The sequence below is a fragment of the Microtus pennsylvanicus genome, chromosome 7 (genome assembly GCF_037038515.1).
Source record: "Microtus pennsylvanicus isolate mMicPen1 chromosome 7, mMicPen1.hap1, whole genome shotgun sequence".
NCBI lineage: Eukaryota > Metazoa > Chordata > Mammalia > Rodentia > Cricetidae > Microtus > Microtus pennsylvanicus.
This window is the reverse complement of record NC_134585.1, coordinates 4,123,994-4,143,327: the sequence shown is the minus strand read 5'-3', so window position 1 is coordinate 4,143,327 and position 19,334 is coordinate 4,123,994. Positions and strand designations below refer to the sequence as shown.

At 50.2% G+C, this 19,334-nt stretch overlaps 1 protein-coding gene across 1 annotated transcript; it reads left to right on the top strand.

The window, feature by feature from the left end:
* The first annotated feature begins 8,556 nt into the window (after positions 1-8,556).
* Positions 8,557-13,304, top strand: Rps10 (ribosomal protein S10). The gene is made up of 6 exons (XM_075979672.1): positions 8,557-8,677; positions 9,502-9,651; positions 9,936-10,107; positions 11,081-11,158; positions 12,618-12,673; positions 13,222-13,304. Exons 2-6 carry the CDS (start codon positions 9,502-9,504, stop codon positions 13,261-13,263), a joined length of 498 nt encoding a protein of 165 aa, XP_075835787.1. The 5' UTR covers positions 8,557-8,677; the 3' UTR covers positions 13,264-13,304.
* The last annotated feature ends 6,030 nt before the right edge of the window (positions 13,305-19,334 follow it).

Here is a 19,334-nt window from a genome sequence, read left to right as displayed (position 1 = left end):
CAAAGCTACACAGAGAAACCCTGTCTCAAGAAAACAAAACAAACAAACAAATAAAAATAGCTGGGTGTCTTGTCACATACCTTTAATCCCAGCACTTATAAGGGAGGCAGAGGAATTCTAGACCAGCCAGGACTACACAGTGAAGCCCTGTCTCAAAAATATAAAATAAAATACAAGCAAAAGCAAGATTGAAATCCTCACCTTGACGCGACAGAGCTAGGTACAGAGGAGGCTCAGAGCCCTGTCCCCAGTTTGCAAAAAGCCACCTCTGTGGCTGGAGAAGTAGAGCAGCCAAATGGTAACAGCCTGGCTGGCATTGCAGCAGCTGAGGCAGGAGAGCGGAACACACTGCCCTTTACCCGTTCATGGGCAAGGCTCCAGGGGGTGGCTCTTCCCAGTCCCCACACAGCCACCTCAGGGTGCAGCGCCACACCCTGAGTGCAACCAGGTGGGCTCAGAAAAACCACTGTGGGGTTGTCTACATTATTGTCTTTGTTGTTTTTTACTATTATAAACTTGATAGGTAGCCAAATAGACTGAATTGTTTTGTTTTGTTTTTCCTTTTTTGTTTTGTTTTTGTTTTTTGTCGAGGCAGGGTTTCTCTGTAGCTATGGAACCAGTCCTGGAACTTGCTCTATAGACGAGGCTGGCCTCGGACTCACAGAAATTTGCCTGCCACTGCCTCCCGAGTGCTGGAATTAACGGCATGTGCTACCACTGCCCGGCTTGTTTTGTTTTTCAAGACAGGATTTCTCTGTGTACCACTGACTGTTCTGGAACTCACTTTGTAGACCAGGCGGCCTCAAACTCAGAGATCCACCTTCCTCTGCCTCATGAATGCTAGGATTAAAGGCGTGCACCACCACACCCAGCTAGTCTGAATTTCTGATCTTCCTGTCTCTACCTCCCTATGCTAGGGGCTCGAGGTGTGAGCCACCTTGTTAAGTTTATTGGGCATTGTGGTTCTGGGGCTTCACACTCTCCAGGCAAGTCCCTAACAGCTGAGCCACATCTCCAGCCCTAGAATGATTGATGTGACCTGCCCTGCCAGTTCACCTGCCTGGGTCCTGTGCAGGGCAGGAATCGGAATGCTCGAGAGATGGGGCTTTTCAGGTCAAAGGCAGGGATGGTCTGGCCCAGCACCCCAGGGCTGTGGAATGTCTTCAGAACTGTGCCCAGCCAGCAGTGATATTGATGGTGCTGTCTGTGAACTCATCCGTGTTTTCTTGCTGATCCATCTGGCCCTCCCTGGCAGAGCTCCAGACTTGACTCCTCCTGGCAGGGCCATATGTCCTGGCAGCCTGGGTGGCCTGGGAGTGATGGGGCGGGAGGCAGGTGAGAGCTAATTCCTTTCCACTGTCCCCGCTGCTCGCCCTGGAGCTCCTAGAATGCACCAGACCACTGCCTGCCTGGGTAGGCCAGGGACACTGGGATGCCGCCATACACAGCCCTTGGTGATGTCACTGCCTTTATTACTAGAGGACCAGGTGTCCTAAGCCACCGAGACGGCACCTGTATGGGCTCTGGATTGTACAAGTCTAAATTGGAAACTTTTTAAAAAGTGATGCCTATGGCCAGTCGGTGATGGTCCGTGCTTTTGATCCCAGCAGGCAGGTGAGTCTCTGTTGAGTTCAAGATACCAAGTGAGAACCAGGACACCCAGGGCTACACAGCGAGACTCCTGTCTCAAAAAGCAAACAGACTGGGTGGTGGTGCACGCCTTTAATCCCTGGACTCCAGAGGCAGGAACATCTTTAAAAGTGCGAAGGCAGTCTGGTCTAAAAAGCGAGTTCTAGGACATCCAGGACTGTTACACAAAAACTGAAAGAAAAAAAAAAGGAGAGAGAAACAAATCTGTTTCCACAGGACAATCTGAGTCAGGAATGCAAGGTACAAGGTGAATCCAGGTCACCATGATGTCACAGCAAGGGAGCTCTGGAAGATGGAGCGTGCCAGAGAGACTGGGCAGCCATCTGTAAAGCCTCCCACCGCACCCTACATGCTTAAAACAAACGACAACAGATTTCAGTCAACCAAACTCAGTCGTCTTATAACACCAAGACAAATGATACCAGGTGTGGAGGCTCCTGCCTGCGACCCAAACACCTAGGAAGTGGAGGCGGGAGGATCGAGAAAAAGGTCGGCCTTAGAGTTCAAGGCCAGCCCTGGTTTCCTTGCAGTCTTTGCGAGAGAGAGAGAGAGAGAGAGAGAGAGAGAGAGAGAGAGAGAGAGAGAGAGAGCGGTGGCGAGGGGCTCATCCAGTGAAGACACACACAGCGCAAACCATCTGGCCTGAGTCTGACCCTGATCCCATGATAGAGGAGAAAGTGACTGTAGAGGGTTGTCCCCTGCCCCCCAGACTCTGCCGCCGCACTCACGAGTGAGCCGGAAGCAAATCTGTGCAGATAATTCAAGGTCATCCTTGGGAGAGTTCCCGGCGGCCGGGTCTGAACTCTCTACCTCAGAACACAGCCCAAGGGCCTGGGCACCCGGGTGTGGCCGTACACCCCTTTAAACCCAGCCTGCGTGAGGCAGATCTCTGAGTTCAAGGCCAGCCTAGTCAGTCTCTACAGTGAGACCCAGCCTCAGAAACTAAAGGGGGAGGCTGCTGGCACAGGCCTCAACTCTCCCTGAGTGACCCTAATGAGTGTCTGTCCCGAGGGGGACGCTGATTTGCTCCCTGCTGTAGAATAGGGAGTGAAGCCTCCTGTGGAGTTTGTGTTTTGAGGAAGGGGGCGTCTCTCTCCTTTCTAGCCTGGAATTTTCCATCTCCCACCTCAGTTCCTAGTCAGCGCACCTGGAGCCTCCCAAGTTCTGTTTTAGTTTTAGGGTTTTTGTTTGTTTGTTTTGTTTCATATTTTTGAGACCAGGTCTTATCACATAACCAGGTTGGTCTGGAACCCATTATGTGACTGAAACAGGCCTGCATCCACTTCTCGACTGCCGGGGTTACAGGGAGACGTGGGGAGAGGTGAGGCCCAGGAGTGCTGAAGAATGTCTGGTTTATGGTTACAGATCACTGCCGTCCTCCACACCCCGGAATCTGGCACCTTCCATCACACGAGAGAGCTCTAGCTTTCAAAGTGAGCTCTCTGGAGCTGGACCAGGAACGTACATCCTCAGTCCTCTGAACGGTACAACTAAAATGGCAAAATAGTATGTGTGTGTGTGTGTGTGTGTGTGTGTGTGTGTGTGTGTGTGTGTGCGCGCGTGTGTGTGCGTGCATGTGTCCTACATGTGTGCAAGTACCTGGGGATAGCAGAAAAGGGCATCAGATCCTCCAGACCTGGAGTTATAGGCAGCCGTGAGCATCCTGGCTGGGTGCTGGAAACTGAACTTGGGTCTCTGGAAGAACAGCAATTGCCCTTAACCAATGAAGCGTCTCTCCAGCCCCTTAAAAAGAGTGTTAAAAAATTAACAGAAATATAGTCTCTGTGGACCAGCAAACCCTACACACACACACACACACACACACACACACACACACACACTGCGTGTGTGAACAGCTCGCTGGATTCGGTTCTCCTGGGGACAGACCTGACAGCCAGAAAGCCTTTACCCCACCGCACCATCTCACTGGCCAAAAGATGGTCAACTTTAAAGCCAGGTGTGGTCTCATGTGCCTGCAATACCCATGCTTGGGAAGCAGAGACTGGAAGATGATGAGTTTGAGGCCAGCCTGGACTATGTAAAGGTTGTGTCAAAAATGAACCGAGCCGGGCAGTGGTGGCGCACGCCTTCAATCCCAGCACTCGGGAGGCAGAGGCAGGCGGATCTCTGTGAGTTCGAGACCAGCCTGGTCTACAGAGCTAGTTCCAGGACAGGCTCCAAAACCACAGAGAAACCCTGTCTCGAAAAACCAAAAAAAAAAAAAATTGGGATCATTTACTGACCTCTGCTTTTCTCACCTTGGCACTGTCTGATGTAGGAAAGAGCAGGTGACGGCAGAGGCACTACCGCCAACAGGCGAAGTTGCGGTCACCTACGGGAGTCAACACTGCATGCTTTGCCTGGTCTGAGAGGACCACCAGACTCCATGCAGAGAAGTCAGAGCCTCAACCCACGCACCAGCTGCGGGCGAGGCATGCGTGCGTGGGTGCGCGCGTGTGCTGGTTGCATATCGGGCGCTGTCTACGCCGCCGCCAACTCCCCACTACCACAACCTCCTGTGCTGGGAAGCTTTAATGGGGCCTTGCCTCACAGATGGCTCTTCCTAGGAGCCTCTGTGTGGGTGGGAGGAGGCGACGCGCTCCGGGCTTGCAAAGCTATTCTCGGTGTGTGAAGGGCGATGTGCGAAGGGGTGAAGCCCAGGGTGTCTGCTGAGCATCATCTGGGTTATTGTTTGCGGGAGAGAAAGTCTGCCTTCGCTGCCTCCGAAGCTCCGGGTCAGCTGCGCCGCCAGAATGCTGCCCACAGGGGGCGCTGCTCCCCCGGGCCTGCTTTGGCCACTGACCTGAAGGTTGGATTTAAAGACCTACTAAGGAAGAAACTGGAAGGTCAACATCAGCCATCTTTACTCATTTCCAAGAACCCAGTCCTTGGCTTCTGCCCTGGGTTCCAGGCTTCAGCTGCTCTGCCACATTCCAGCCACCAGGTTGGCTTAAATACATTATTTTGTTTTGGTTTTGGAGACAGGGTTTCTTTGTGTAGCCCTGACTGTCCTGTAACTCATTCTGTAGACCAGAATGGCCAAGACCCAAAGATCTGCTTCCCTGGTGCTTGGGTTAAAGGAATGAGCAGCACTGTCTGGCTCTCTTTTTTTTCCATTTGTGTGTGTGTGTGTGTGTGTACACACATATATACTTCCAGCTAATGTTTCTTCTCGCCTCTTTTCCTCCCTCTATTAATCCCCCGCCATCCACTCCTCCAAAGTTCTAGTCGTATGCTCTCAATATACCAGTATATGTATTGCTTGATGTGGAATTTTTTTGCTTTGTTTTGTTTTTTCAAGATAGGGTTTCTTTGTGTAGCCCTGATCATTCTGTACCAGGCTTGCCTCAAACTCAGATCTACCTCCCTCTGCTTCCTGAGTGCTGGAATTAAAGGTGTTCTCTACCATCTCACGTTGGCCTTAAAATAGTTTTTATTTAGTTACTCTTTTTTTGTACATATTCTATTTGTATGTTTATTTAGCTTCCAACCAAACTTTCCCCTCTCCCCCTCCCCTCTCCTCAACTATCCCCCCCATCCACTCCTCCTTCACCTCTTCTCTTCAGACGTAGGTGGATCGCTCAGGGTTATCAGCAGGTGTGGCATATCAGTTGCAGTGAGTCTAGGCTCCTCCTCTTCGATTAAGGCTGGATGAGGTAATCCAGTAGGAGGAATGGGTCCCAGTGCAAGCCTCAGAGTCAGAGATGGCCTGTGCTCTCACTGTTTGGAGACGCATATGAAGACTGTTACACAACTGTAACCTATGCAGAGGGCCTAGGTCAGTCCCATGCAGGCTCCCCGGTTGTCGGTTCAATCTCTGCGAGCCCCTCTGAGCCCAGGTTAGTTGGTTCTGTGGTTTTCTTGTGATGTCCTAGAGCTCTCTGACTCCGACAGTCCTTCCTCCCTGCTTCCATAGGATTGTCCAAGCTCTAGTTAATGTTTGGCTGGGGGTCTCTGCATATCTTCCCATCAGTTGCTGGGTGAAGCCTCTCTGATGACAATTGAGCTAGGCACCAATCTATGAGAATAACAGAATATCATTTCTTTGACCAGCTATTGGCCATGCAGCTTTTTGTTAGACCAATTAGGTGCCTTAGGTAGGCAAGGAGAAACAAATGCAGCACATCTTTACATAACTAAACAAACGCAGCACAAACAAATCTTTCCATCTTTACAACATTAGCAAAGGCCGCAGAAACAAATGTAACACCCTTTACACAGCTAATGTTCTGCATCTGAAACAAATGTAACACACTTTACACAGCTAAAGTAATGTTCTGCAGCAGAAACAAATGTAACATCCTTTACACAGCTAAAGTAATGTTCTGCAGCAGAAACAAATGTAACACATCTTTACACAGCTAATGTTCTTTTTTTTTTTTTTTTTTGCTTTTTCCAGACAGGGTTTCTCTGTGGTTTTGGAGCCTGTCCTGTAACTAGCTCTTGTAGACCTGGCTGGCCTCGAACTCACAGAGATCCACCTGCCTCTGCCTCCCAAGTGCTGGGATTAAAGGCGTGCGCCACCACCGCCCAGCACAGCTAATGTTCTGCATCTGAAACAAATGTAACACACTTTACACAGCTAAAGTAATATTCTGCAGCAGAAACAAATGTAACACATCTTTGCAAATTAGAATAATATTTTTTTAATATTTATTTATTATGTATACAATATTCTGTCTGCATGTATGCCTGAAAGCCAGAAGAGGGCACCAGACCTCATTACAGATGGTTGTGAGCCACCATGTGGTTGCTGGGAATTGAACTCAGGACCTTTGGAAGAGCAGGCGATGCTCTTAACCTCTGAGCCATCTCTCCAGCCCCCTAGAATAATATTTTTAACACTTTCGTTTGTTTGCCATCTCATGTGGCTCAGGCTTGCCTCAGACGGTTGCTGTAGCTGAGGATGACTTGGCACTTGGGGCTCTTGTCTCCACCTCCCAAATGCTGGGATTACAGGTGTTGGCCACCCGTGCTAGGCTAGGCAGGCTAGCCTTGAGTGCTTGGCTAGAATGCTGCCAACTGAGCCCCAGCCCGTCATTGCAGTTTGCTGAACTCCTGTGAGGCCATGGTCCCTGTGCAGCCTGCCCTAGGCACAGTGTCCTGAAGCTGTAGCTCTAGCTCTCTCCAGCTCTCCCCAGAGTCAGCTTTCTCCTCTCCTCCCGGTTCTGACTGCTCTCTGCAGGTTTGGGCTTCCCCTCTCTGCTATGAGCTACCACCAGGTTCCAGTCATTTTCCTTGTATGTTCTCAATTTATACCAGATATGTATATATGTATTGCCTCATTTGGAGTGCGTGTGCCTCCCATCCATTTTAACCTAAGCTTGATTTAGGTCCAGTGATGGAGCCTGAGTGCCCAGAGCCTGCAACGAAGCCAGTGAACGCCATGCTGGTTATCCTGTGGCAAGAAATTTGGGGGCTCTTGGCACAAAAACAATGCCCCTGAGATGGAACCAAACACTGAGAAAACGGGGGGTCAGAGAGCACAGGCAGTTTTCCTGGGTCAGATTATGGGTTTCTTGGAATGGGCTCCTAGGAGGGCCGCTGTCAAGCTGCCTGATGGACCTGAGATGTTTACAATATACTGTAGGAGCCTGGGCTCGGCTGTGCACATCTTTTAAAACGTGGGAGGCAGAAGCCGGTGGTCTTTATGAATTCCAGGCCAGCTTTCTTTATATGGGCAGCTAGACACTGTAAAATAAAGAAGCAAGCAAGCACAGGTTTAGCAGAAGCTACTTCATTTTAAATGCTAAAGTGGCTGCAGCCATGCCTGGCTTCTCAGCACTTGAGGCTGTGCCTTGAAGACCCCAAGACTGAGATTGGCCTGGGCTACAGAGTGAGACCCTGGCCTCTCATCCCAGCCACTCACCAGACATCTGTAGACCTGTGGTGGAGAGAAAGAAGGAACTTAAAGCAACTTGGGGAGGGAGAAGAGGTCCTCCCCTTGGCATCTACTGCGCCTTTCCTGCTGATTGACAGACAAGAAACGTCAACACAATGGAGACAGACAAAACTGTCTAGAATGAGTATTTCCTTGAATAGCCTTCCCCAGCACAGAGAGGGGCTGTGAGAAAGATGACCCCTGACCCTCTTGTCTCCACTTTCTCTGGTGCTGCCACCATGCAGTGCTGGGGATCAACCCTAAGGCTTTGTGCAAGCCAGGCAAGCCCTCTGCCAACTAGAGGCGTCTCTTACTGAGGAAGTGGTATTGAGAAGCCAGCTCTTCAGCCAGGCTTGGTGGTGCATGCCAGTAATCCCAGGTAGGTAGAGGCAGAGGCAGGAGGATTTGCTGAGTTCAAGACCGGTATGGGCTACAGAATGAAACTTTGTCTTAAAATGAGTAATGTTGTGGTCAGATTGGTAAAGAACTATAGACTAAAAATCACAATGTAACGTTTCTTTGTGGGGCATTGGTTTTGTTTTTTAGCCTGATCTCACTGTGCACCTCTAGCAGGCCTGGAACTTGCCAGGCTAGGCTTTAACTCACAGATATCTGCTTGCTTCTGCCTCCGTAGTGCATACCAAGCCCCAGCTTTTCATATTTTTTTAAAAAATTGCCGGGCGATGGTGGCGCACGCCTTTAATCCCAGCACTCGGGAGGCAGAGGCAGGCGGATCTCTGTGAGTTCGAGACCAGCCTGGTCTACAGAGCTAGTTCCAGGACAGGCTCCAAAGCCAGAGAGAAACCCTGTCTCGAAAAACCAAAAAAAAAAAAAAAAAAAAACCAAAAAAAAAAACAAAAAACAACAACAACAACAAAAAAAAACCGCACTTGTCTGCACCGATCGCCAGCAGGCGGTTCCTTTTTCGTGAACCCTGACCCGAGTGAGAGGATGTAGAAGGTGGCGGGCGGTGGAGAGCGATGGGGCCTCGCGCATGCGTTCTCGCGCCGCGCGCAGGCACTGTGGAGGCCACCCAAGACGGCGCGCGGGTCCTGCGGGGAGGCGGGGCCGCGCAGTCCGGAAGAGACGCCGCGCAAGCACGCCCCTTCCTTTCCAGCCTCCGTCCCGGACCCTGCAGCCGCCGCGGTGAGTTCCTCCGGGTTCGGGTTCCATCGGCCTCCATCCGGGCCGTGGCGCTGCCGTGGCGGGCCGGCGTCCTCGCGGGGACACGGACGCCATGGTCGCCCTCCTCACAGCCCGTCTCGCCGTACCCAGCGGGCTGGGGTCGCAGCTCTGGGACTCCGGGACGCGGGCGGACGCGGAGTGGCGTCCGGTGGCGGGGCCGCTGGAGCGGAGCTTCCACGTGTGGCGGGAAGCGCCTGGTTCGGGAACAGTCTCCGCCTGCGCGGTTTTGCCCCGCGCCGGCCCAAGGCTGAGGCGGTGGTCCCTTCGGAGAGCGGGAAGCGCTTTGCCCTGCGGCGTCGCAGGAAGCGGGGCCCTCATGCGTGTCTTACCCACCGATCTCACCCTGAGGATGACCGCTGGTTCCCAGGGTCCCCGGTGCTGTCGCTCCAGCGTCTGTGTCCACCCTCCCTGACACTGCTGCAGGGGTTGTGACAGCGGAGCAGATGTGGGCCGCTACGACCCGTTTGCTTAGCGCCCTGGCAGTTATTAGCTAAACGGTGGAGGCAGAGGAGGGATCTGGTCCCCGGAGAGCTTTGCGGTTATCTTTACACCTTGTGAGTCTACCATGTTGTCGCCTTAGTTCGGACTCAGGTGGTAGTGATGGTGAACTTGGGACTCCTGGTTCTGTTTTTAAGAAACAGAATTTCTCTGCGAGGCCTGGCGGGCTGTCATGGAACTTAGACCAGGATGGCCTCAAACTCTGAGTCCTGCCTGCCTCTGCCTCCTGTGTGTTGCGGTTTTCCTGGCCCTGCGATGTTCGTTTGACGATCACTTCTTTCCTGCAGATGTTGATGCCCAAGAAGAACCGGATTGCCATCTATGAGCTCCTTTTTAAGGAAGGAGTGATGGTTGCCAAGAAGGATGTCCATATGCCCAAACACCCCGAGCTGGCTGACAAGAATGTGCCCAACCTTCATGTCATGAAGGCCATGCAGGTACGAGGTGGGCTGCAGATGGAGGTACTTGCCCCGGTGTTGGGTTGGGCTGCCGACTGCTGTGCTGGGAAGGGAGGGAGATCGACACTGGAATGAGTCTCCTAGGCGGAAGGGCAGAGGCCAGACTGCTTGGTCCTTTTTCTGATCTACTCACCTTAGAAAGGACCCTTTGGGCTTGGAACCCTTGACCTCCAGGAATTTCTCAGCCTTGGGTTCCTCTACTGCTTCGCCGCTCTTCTCCCGGCCTGTCTGCTAGTTCTGTGATAACTGGTTCTGTCCCGCAGTCTCTGAAGTCTCGAGGCTACGTGAAGGAGCAGTTTGCCTGGAGACACTTCTATTGGTACCTTACGAATGAGGGCATCCAGTATCTCCGCGATTATCTCCACCTACCTCCGGAGATCGTGCCTGCCACCCTGCGCCGCAGCCGTCCCGAAACTGGCAGGCCTCGGCCCAAAGGTATGGTGCCTCAGGAAACACTTTGTGGGGGTTGTGGTTGTGAGGGTCTCCTGAAGTTCAGAAGGTCCTTAACAACTTTGATCCTCCTGGCTCCGAATGTTCTCGGTACCTTGGTGTCAGTTTTAGAGACACCATTGATCGCAGGGCCTTGGGCCAAGTCTGGAAATGTCTGAGCGCGTGGAATGGCGTTAAGCTTGAGTAGCTTTCGTGTCTACACGAAGCTGTGGCAGAGCACTGCGTGCGTTGTCCTTAGCCCGAAGCAGAGCTGCTCGCTGTGTGTGAAAGATGGAGTGTTTGTGTATTTCCAGGGCAGGGGAGCAGGGTTGTGAGCAGAAGCCAGCTGTGCGTGAGTGTGCTACGAGAAGACAGGGTATCGGGTGCTGTCTTATAGTCTCTTTGTAGTAGCCAGAGGCTGAGGTGATAGGGTGCAGAGATTCTTAAACAGGATTGGGTTTGCCTGGAGAGAGACCTGAGCACAGGAACTGTACGGGAGACCTAGAGGATCCTAGTGCTTAGGTGGGCTGTGTTCTCAGAGCCAAAAACCTTCAGAACCAAAAAGCTATTTTAAGTGAATGTATGCTAAGTGAGCCTGTTGGGGACCCTGCAGGAGGCAGGTGAGGGCGTGCAAATGCACTGAGCCCCATGGGACAAATGTGAAAGTTGGGTCTTCATGGAATCTGGGGATCAGTTCAGGTCCCCAGGATTTCATGGCATCTTTTACTGCCTGGTCCTGGTTTCTTGTTTGTGGTGGGATTCTCTGTAGATCCCGCTGGCCTTGAATTTGCTCTGCCTCCCATAAAGGCTGGGAGACCACTGCCTGGCCTGTTTGTTTACTCAAGGTGGGAGCCAAATAGAGTGACAAGTTCCCTAGCGACACCAGCATTTGGCTGCTGTTCCAGGCCTCACAACTGGGACATCACTGCTCTCTGTTCATCTGCTGCCTTTTGCTCAAGGTGCAGTTTTGTTTCTGTAGGGCCAGAGGGTGAGCGCCCGGCAAGATTCACAAGAGGGGAGGCGGACAGAGACACCTACAGAAGGAGTGCTGTGCCCCGTGAGTATCTTGTCCAGCCCAGATTTCAGCGACCCTCTGTAGACTGCAGTCCTTGCTTCCGGGGTGGTCAGGAAAGGTCCTCGCTGTGGGAATGGAGGGAAGGCCAGTGTGTTCTGTTGTCCCTGTGTGGCCTAACCTCTCCATAAGAACTGTGGAATTTAGTTTCTGAGTAGAGGAAATGCTTGCCGTGAGCCAGAGGAGCAGGTGCCATTCACTAATGGGAGTGTGCTGGGTGCATGCTGGGTGCCAGGCACTTTGGGGGGAGCTGAGAGTAGGTCTTGCTCCTGAGCTTTTATTAAGTGGGAGGTTTATTAGTTTTCAGGTGTGGATTAAGCAAACACCTGGAAGAGCCAGTTAGGCTCTCAAGGAAAGAACATTACAGGCTTAGACTCTTGAAGGAATACTGGGGAGCCTAGGACTTACGGGTGTGGGCCAGGCTCTCTTTTTCCTTGCCCCCTTTCTGCATTCTGTTTTCTTGGAAGTGAACACATGGCCTGAACATTTTCCCCTGCCCCTGGTTCAGGAGAAATAATTAGTGGGGGGGGGTTCCTCCTTCAGAGGGCCGGCCTGTGAGGATGACACAGGTCAGTGTGAGCATTGATGAGGAAACAGACATTGTTGAGGGCAGGAGGTAGCCAGCAGAACCTGCTGTGCGAAGGGGACAGAGGAGTCTCGTATTGTCACCCTGGAGCTGTTGGTTCCTTTGACCCTGGCTCACACCCACCTCTAAACACTGAGGTGATTTACTTTCCCTCCTTCTGAACTGTCTGTGAAATGGTGACTTGTCATGCTTGCACAGTGCAGTTAAATGGGTGCTGCTTTTTTTTTTTGTTTTGTTTTTTGTTTTTGTTTTTCGAGACAGGGTTTCTCTGTGGATGGGTGCTGCTTTTTGAATCAGTTTCCCATGTACATGTAGTCCAGGCATGTGCTCTGCTGCCCTTATGTCTGCCTCTTTCTTTTTTGTTGTTCTGTTTTTTTGTGTGGGGGGGGGCGGTTTTTGAGACAGGGTTTCTCTGTAGCTTTGGAGCCTGTCCTGGAACTAGCTCTTGTAGACCAGGCTGGCCTCGAACTCAGAGATCCGCCTGTCTCTACCTGCCGAGTGCTGGGATTAAAGGTACACCACCACCTCCAGGCTGTCTGCTACTGTCTTGTAACGGAAGTTGGATTTTACTTCTATGGCTGCTCACTGCCCTTGCCTTCATGCTTCCCTTGGCTGAGCTTCCTTTACCAACTTGGGTCTTTTGTCCTTTGTGGTGAGGGTACCTTTCCTAGCGGAGGAGGGTGGTGTTAGTGAGTTGGCGTCAGCACATTTAGAGAGTGTGGGAGGATGGCTGACAATCTGAGGAGAAGGGAGCAGAAGCAGACTGCGTGCTTGGTGGGGTGGCCTTTCCTGCCTGTGGGGCCCTGTGGCTTGTTGTCTTACCACCCAGAGACCATATCCTGAATTGTTTTCTTCTAGCTGGTGCTGACAAGAAAGCCGAGGCCGGGGCTGGCTCAGCCACTGAGTTCCAGTTTGTGAGTATCTCTGTTTGCTCCCTGTAATCACAGGGCCTGGGCCGTCCTAGTGGGTTCTGGGGTGTGGTGCCTCATCCCTCTCCCCCAGGCAGTGGAACAGTGCAAACCTTGGTGATGGGCCTTGCTCGTCTCGTGCAGCACCTGTGGCATGCTGTTATTCCTGACAGCTCTGACCCAGGCTGTGTTTATTTTGTGAAGTCTGAGATTGAACTAAACATGAGAGTCTGTGGGTCCCAGAATAGAATTGCTCTGGAATCAGATTACCTTTCTCTGAAATGGAGACAATGCCTGGCATGGGAGTTACAGTCTCCTGGAGTCCTGTGGCAGGGCTTCGCATACAGTTGCTCTCGGATCTCCTGTGTAGACAGGTGGGTAGGGTGTGGGTCTCTGTGCCAGGGGCACTTAGTTGCAGTCCCAGTTCTAACAATGTGCAAACACAGGCTCAAGGTCAAAGACCACAGCCAGTAAGGGTCAGCTTTTGGGGCTGTCTCCAGTGAGGTCTGAGACCTATAAATCCCTAACGATCGATTATGTGCTTTGTCTTGCAGAGAGGAGGCTTTGGTCGTGGACGTGGTCAGCCACCACAGTGAGCTTGAAGACTGTTGTTTGGAATAAACTTTAAAGAAAAGTGTCCACTCTGTGTGGTCAGTGTGTGAATGGATGTGACCTTGACACCTTCCCAACTTGGTTTGGGCTAGAGTGGGAACAGCCTAGCTGTCTTGTTCATTTAAGGTTCTGTCGTAGAGGGTCTGCCTAGAACAAGAGTCCTGTGATTCAAACCCCGACATTGACAAAGATCTTGGAATTACCTTTTTTTTTTTTTTTTGGTTTTTAAAGACAGGGTTTCTCTGTGGCTTTGGAGCCTGTCCTGGAACTAGCTCTGTAGACCAGGCTGGTCTCGAACTCACAGAGATCCGCCTGCCTCTGCCTCCCAAGTGCTGGGATTAAAGGCGTGCGCCACCACCGCCCGGCTCCTCAGGCTTTTGAAGGCTGGATTGTTACACTTCCAGAATTGGAAAATGGGCTGCTGGAGCTGTTACTCTGGGCACCCTGGGAAGAAAGGGACCCTGAGTGGTGACAGAAACTGTTGCTTTGGCTTGAGTACCAGCTAAAAGACACAGCTTGCCACAGGGCTAGAAGAGAGCTTGGGGTGCTTTAGGATCCCATCCTTGGTCTGCAGGTCAGTTGGGTTGGGGTTGGGGAGGTTGGCAAAGCAGACCCAGTATAGGTTCAGAGCTGCATCCCTGATAAGAGTGTATCTGGGGTTTGGAGCTGTAATTTGTCATGGTTACCACAGAGTCCTCGTAGTCCTCGGTGATTTCCACCACTAGGTGGCCTCTGGTGGCTCAGGTGCTTTCTCTTGACCCTAGCAGTGGTGTTTGGTGAGTTTTTTGCAGTTCACTCTCCTTGGGATTGTTTTGTCTGGAAGCTTCAGGGGGGAGCCAACAGTTCTGGGACTCGTGCTGGTAGAAGTGTGTAGCATGTCTTGCCTTTTCTTCCCCCCTTCAAAACATGATGGTGCACACCTTAATCCCAGCACTGTGGAGGCAGGAGGATGTCTTGAGTGTCAGTCTATATAGTGTAGCTTTGGAGCCTGTCCTGGAACTAGCTCTTGTAGACCAGGCAGGCCTTGAACTCAGATTTATTTGCCTCTGCCTCCTGAGTGCTGGGATTAAAGGTTAGTCACTTCTTAGGGGTAAGTGTTGAATAAACAGGCTCAGGATGACACTGTGACATGTGTCCCATAATGCCAATACCAATTTCCACACTCACAGGAAAACTGGGGGCAGGGCAGACTTGGAATGGGGTATGTACAGCAGGAGAAAGGTGATTGGTTAACCAGGCCAGATGGCAACTTGAGCCTCAAATCTGCTTGATGAAAGGAGAGATGATTGTGAAAAGTTGTCCTTTGACCTCTACACGTGCACCATGCATGTTTATCCCACTCCATACATGTAGTGATCAGAAACATGTAAATGTTAAGGGGCTGGAGAAATGACTAGCAGCAAAGAGCACTGGCTGCTCTTCAGAAGACTCAGGTTCGATTCCCAGCATCCACATGACAGCTCATAACTCAATTACAGGGGAACCGCAACCTTCATTCAGACACATGAAGGCAACACTAAAGTGCCAAAATGAATAAAATATTCAAAGAGTGAGCCATCATAAATGGTTAGTATTGATAATGGATATGTCAGTTGCTTGACCTCATTTAATATGTATTCAGGTATCAAAAAACATTGGTGTACACCTTTTATCCCAGCACTTGGGAGGCAGAGGTCAGGTTTCTGCGGATATCTTGCGTTTGAGGACAGCCTGGTCTACAGAACGAGTTTCAGAACAGGCTCCAAAAAGCTACAGAGAAACCCTGTCTCAAAAAGCCAACAATATGTGGAAATGAGAAATTTTAAGTCCCCATACAAACAGGCTGACGAACTTCTATCCTCCGTACACCTCTCAAGGGCTGGGACTACAGGTCTGAGTTACCAGACCAGGAGTGAGGTGGCAACAGAAGCACACAGGGTCTTCAAATATTGCAGCCCTCCCTCCAGGATCAAGGGAACAAAGCTGGGGGTCTAGAGTGCTGCATGCCCTGAAACTTAAGAAAGGAAGGGAAATCCATCATTTTCTCGGGTTTAGAAAAGGAAACCAGGACAGAATGAGGTCATTGGTGGGGAAGCCCAGAGGCCACGGCTGTTGAGAGCTGCTTTATTGGAAGCCTGTGATAAATGCATGGCCCAGGTCCAGAGGAACAGCCACTTGAGAAATAAGCCCTGCCTGCTTGACTGACACATCAAAGAGGCCATTGTGAGGGAAAAGAGGACGAACTAAAATTGAAGAGGACACCAAGGTGAGGAACCAAGGCCTCCTCAAGTGAACAAGTGAAGCAAAGTTTCTGGAAGCTATAAATCAAATAGGACTTCATAATTCCAGAGCCCAGCAGCATCAACACACAGTTAATGTTTTAAAGGTTTTTATTAGCCGGGCGGTGGTGGCGCACGCCTTTAATCCCAGCACTTGGGAGGCAGAGGCAGGCGGATCTCTGTGAGTTCGAGACCAGCCTGGTCTACAGAGCTAGTTCCAGGACAGGCTCCAAAACCACAGAGAAACCCTGTCTCGAAAAACCAAAAAAAAAAAAAAAAAAAAGGTTTTTATTTTCTGGGTATGTGTGTGCCTGTATGTAGCACCATTTGTGCAGTGCCTACAGAATCCAGATGTTAGATCCCCCAGAATTGAGCCACTTGATAGGATAGGGGTGCTGGGGACAAGACCAGATCTGCAAGTGTTCTTAACCATCGAGCCATCTCGCCACTGGCCCTCTCCTACCCAAAGGGAACAGGGTTTCATGTAGTCTAGGCTGGCCTCACACTTGCTGTTTAGCCAAGAATGGCCTTGAGTTCCTGGTCTGGCCTCTACCACCCAAGTGCTTTGGATTACAGAATTGTGCTGTTACCTAGTTTAAGTGATGTTTAGCATGGAGCCTAGAGCTTCATGCATACTGGGCAAACACTGCCAAACAAGCTTCATTCCCAGCTCTCATTGAGTTTTAACTTGTATTTTGCTGTTACTGATAATGTCCAGTGGTTTGTATCTTCTGGTCACTGTAGAAGGAGCGGCGGGCTTTGTTCCTGCCCAGCTCCTGCATGGCTAGCTTTACACCCGAATTAAAAACACACAAACTGTATTCTTTTAAACACTGCTTTGGCCCATTAGCTCTAGCCTCTTACTGGCTAATTCTCACATCTTGATTAACCCATTTCTAATAATCTGTGTGGCTTACCGGGAAGGATCTTAACCTGCTTCCATCTTGGAGAGGAGAGCTATAGTGTCTGTCTCACTGCCTTCTTCCTCCCACAATTCTGTCTTCTCCACCCACCGATGTTCTGACCTATCAGGCCAAGCAGTTTCTTTATTAATTAACCAATGAGAGCAACATATAGAAGACCCATCTACATCGGTCACTTGTATAGTTTCTTGTAAAATATCTAACTACTTTGTATGTGTGTGTGTGTGAGCACAGCCCTGGCTGTCCTGGAACTTGCTATGTAGACCAGGTTGTCCTAGAACTCACAGAGATTTACCTGACTCTGCTTCCCCAGTGCTAGGATTAATGTAGTGCTGGGGATTGCACTGAGTTCTTTGCACGTGGTGGATAAATCCCCAGTCCTCTTGACCTGTTTGTATTTCCTTTAGATTCATATTATTTTATGGGTGCTTTATCTGCTTGTATGTGTACCACGTATGTGCTTGGTACCTAAATAAGTCAGAAGAGAGCATGGGATCCCTTGAAATTGAGATTACAGATGGTTGTAAACAACATGTGGGTCCTGGCAATGTAACCTGGTCTTCTCTAAGAGCAAAGAACACCCCTAAACCCAAGCCACCTCTTTTTATTTAATGTTATTCTATTGGTAGCAAGCATATATGTATGTCTTATGTGGAAGTGTCAGATACCCTGGAACTGGGGCCACAGACAGTTGTGAGCTGCCATGTGGGCTAGGAATTGAACCCAGGTCCTATGGAAGAACAATTGGAGCTCTTAACCACTGAGCCATTTCTCCAGCCCCTTTATTTTTTAATTTTTTTTATATTATCTTATTTAATTTTTTTTTTTTTTTGGTTTTTCGAGACAGGGTTTCTCTGGTTTTTGCAGCCTGTCCTGAAACTAGCTCTTGTAGCCCAGGCTGGCCTCGAACTCACAGAGATCCTCCTGCCTCTGCCTCCCAAGTGCGGGATTAAAGGCGTGCACCACCACCACCTGGCTATTATTTTATTTTTGAGATTATAATCATACCATATATATATATATCATACCATATATGATACACACAATGTTCTGTCTGCATGTATACCTGCATGCCAGAAGAGGGCACCAGATCTCATTATAAATGTTTGTGAGCCACTATGTGGGTGCTAGGAATTGAACTCAGCACCTCTGGAAGAGCAGCCAGTGCTCTTAACCTCTAAGCCATGACTCCAGGTCCCTTATCTATTTTTTAAAATATTTATTTATTATGTATATAATATTCTGTCTGTCTGTATGCCTGCAGGCAGAAGAGGGCACCAGACCCCATTACTGATGGTTGTGAGCCAATGCTCTTAACCTCTGAGCCATCTCTCCAGCCCCCCTTATTTATTTTTTTAAAAATATTTATTTATTATGTATACAATATTATGTCTGTATGCCTGAAGGCCAGAAGAGGGCGCCAGACCTCTTTACAGATGGTTGTGAGCCACCATGTGGTTGCTGGGAATTGAACTCAGGACCTTTGGAAGAGGAGGCAATGCTCTTAACCACTGAGCCATCTCTCCAGCCCCTATTTTTTTAAACAGACTACTTTAAAAAAAATATTTAGGTGGATCTCTGTGAGTTCGAGGCCAACCTGGTCTACAGAGAGAGTTCCAGGACAGCCATAGCTAGCTACACAGAGAAACCCTGTCTAAAAACACAAAACAAAAGGTTACCATGTATGTGGACACATGCCATACAGGACACGTGGAGTTGAAGACGGGTGGTTCTCACTGTGTGGGTCTAGGGATCTAACTCAGGCTTCGTGGTGAGCGCCTTTATTGAAGAGATGTGTCTCTTGGGCCACTCCAGCCTATTAGTGAGTACACTAAATACAAGCTGATTCAAGTAGGTAACAAGGGCCAGCCAGGTGCGCAGTAAGGCTATTTGCAGCCAGGCCTGACCACTTGAGTTCAGTCTCTAGGTCCTACTTGGGAAAGAATTTACACAAGTTGTCCTCTGACCTTGACTCAAGCATCACGGCACACACACACACACACACACACACACACACACACACACACGTGTGCGCGCACACACACACACACTACAGATAGTTCGGGATTGGGATTTACTGAAAAATATTTTTTTTTTTTTTGAGACAAGGTTTCTCTGCGGCTTTGGAGCCTGTCCTGGAACTAGCTCTGGTCTCGAACTCACAGAGATCTGCCTGCCTCTGCCTCCCGAGTGCTGGGATTAAAGGCGTGCGCCACCACCGCCCGGCCTGATAAATCTTTTGTGTGTTTGTTGTTGAGACAGGGCTTCTCTGTCCTGGAGTGCTGGAATTAAAGGATTGTGCCACCACTGTCAGTCTATTATGGTAAATCTTGCTGTATTTTCCAAACGTTTAGTGCACAGTAATGGGGCTGGGTTTGGTGTAGGAAAACTGAACCTCACTTTCAAGTCCTCCGAGAGGGTCATCCCAACATATACTCACTGCCAGATTCATGATTTACGTACGTGTACGTACACACACACACACGTTTTCTCTTTTTCCTTCAGCTCTTCCTGTTTACCTTAGGAGGTTGCATTTGCTTTGCTTTTTCAGTGCTGCGGGTCAAACCCAGCCCTCAACCATGCCAGTCAAGTGGTCTGCCCTTAAGCTTCACCCCTGAACGCCTTTTGCCTTTTATTTATTTACTTATTTATTTGTACACATAAACACCTGCAGGACGCACAGACGTTCTGACGGCCACTGACAGACTGCAAAGAGCAAGCAAAAGCCTCGCCCCACTCCCGATCTTCATGCAGCCAGGATTGCCGGTCTGTGGCGAGGCAGAGCCACTAGGGTCAGCTGAGCGGCGCGACCTTGGGTCAGGCTGGGCCACTCACCCGCTGACCTTGCGGGGGAGGGAGCGGCTCTGCTTTCTG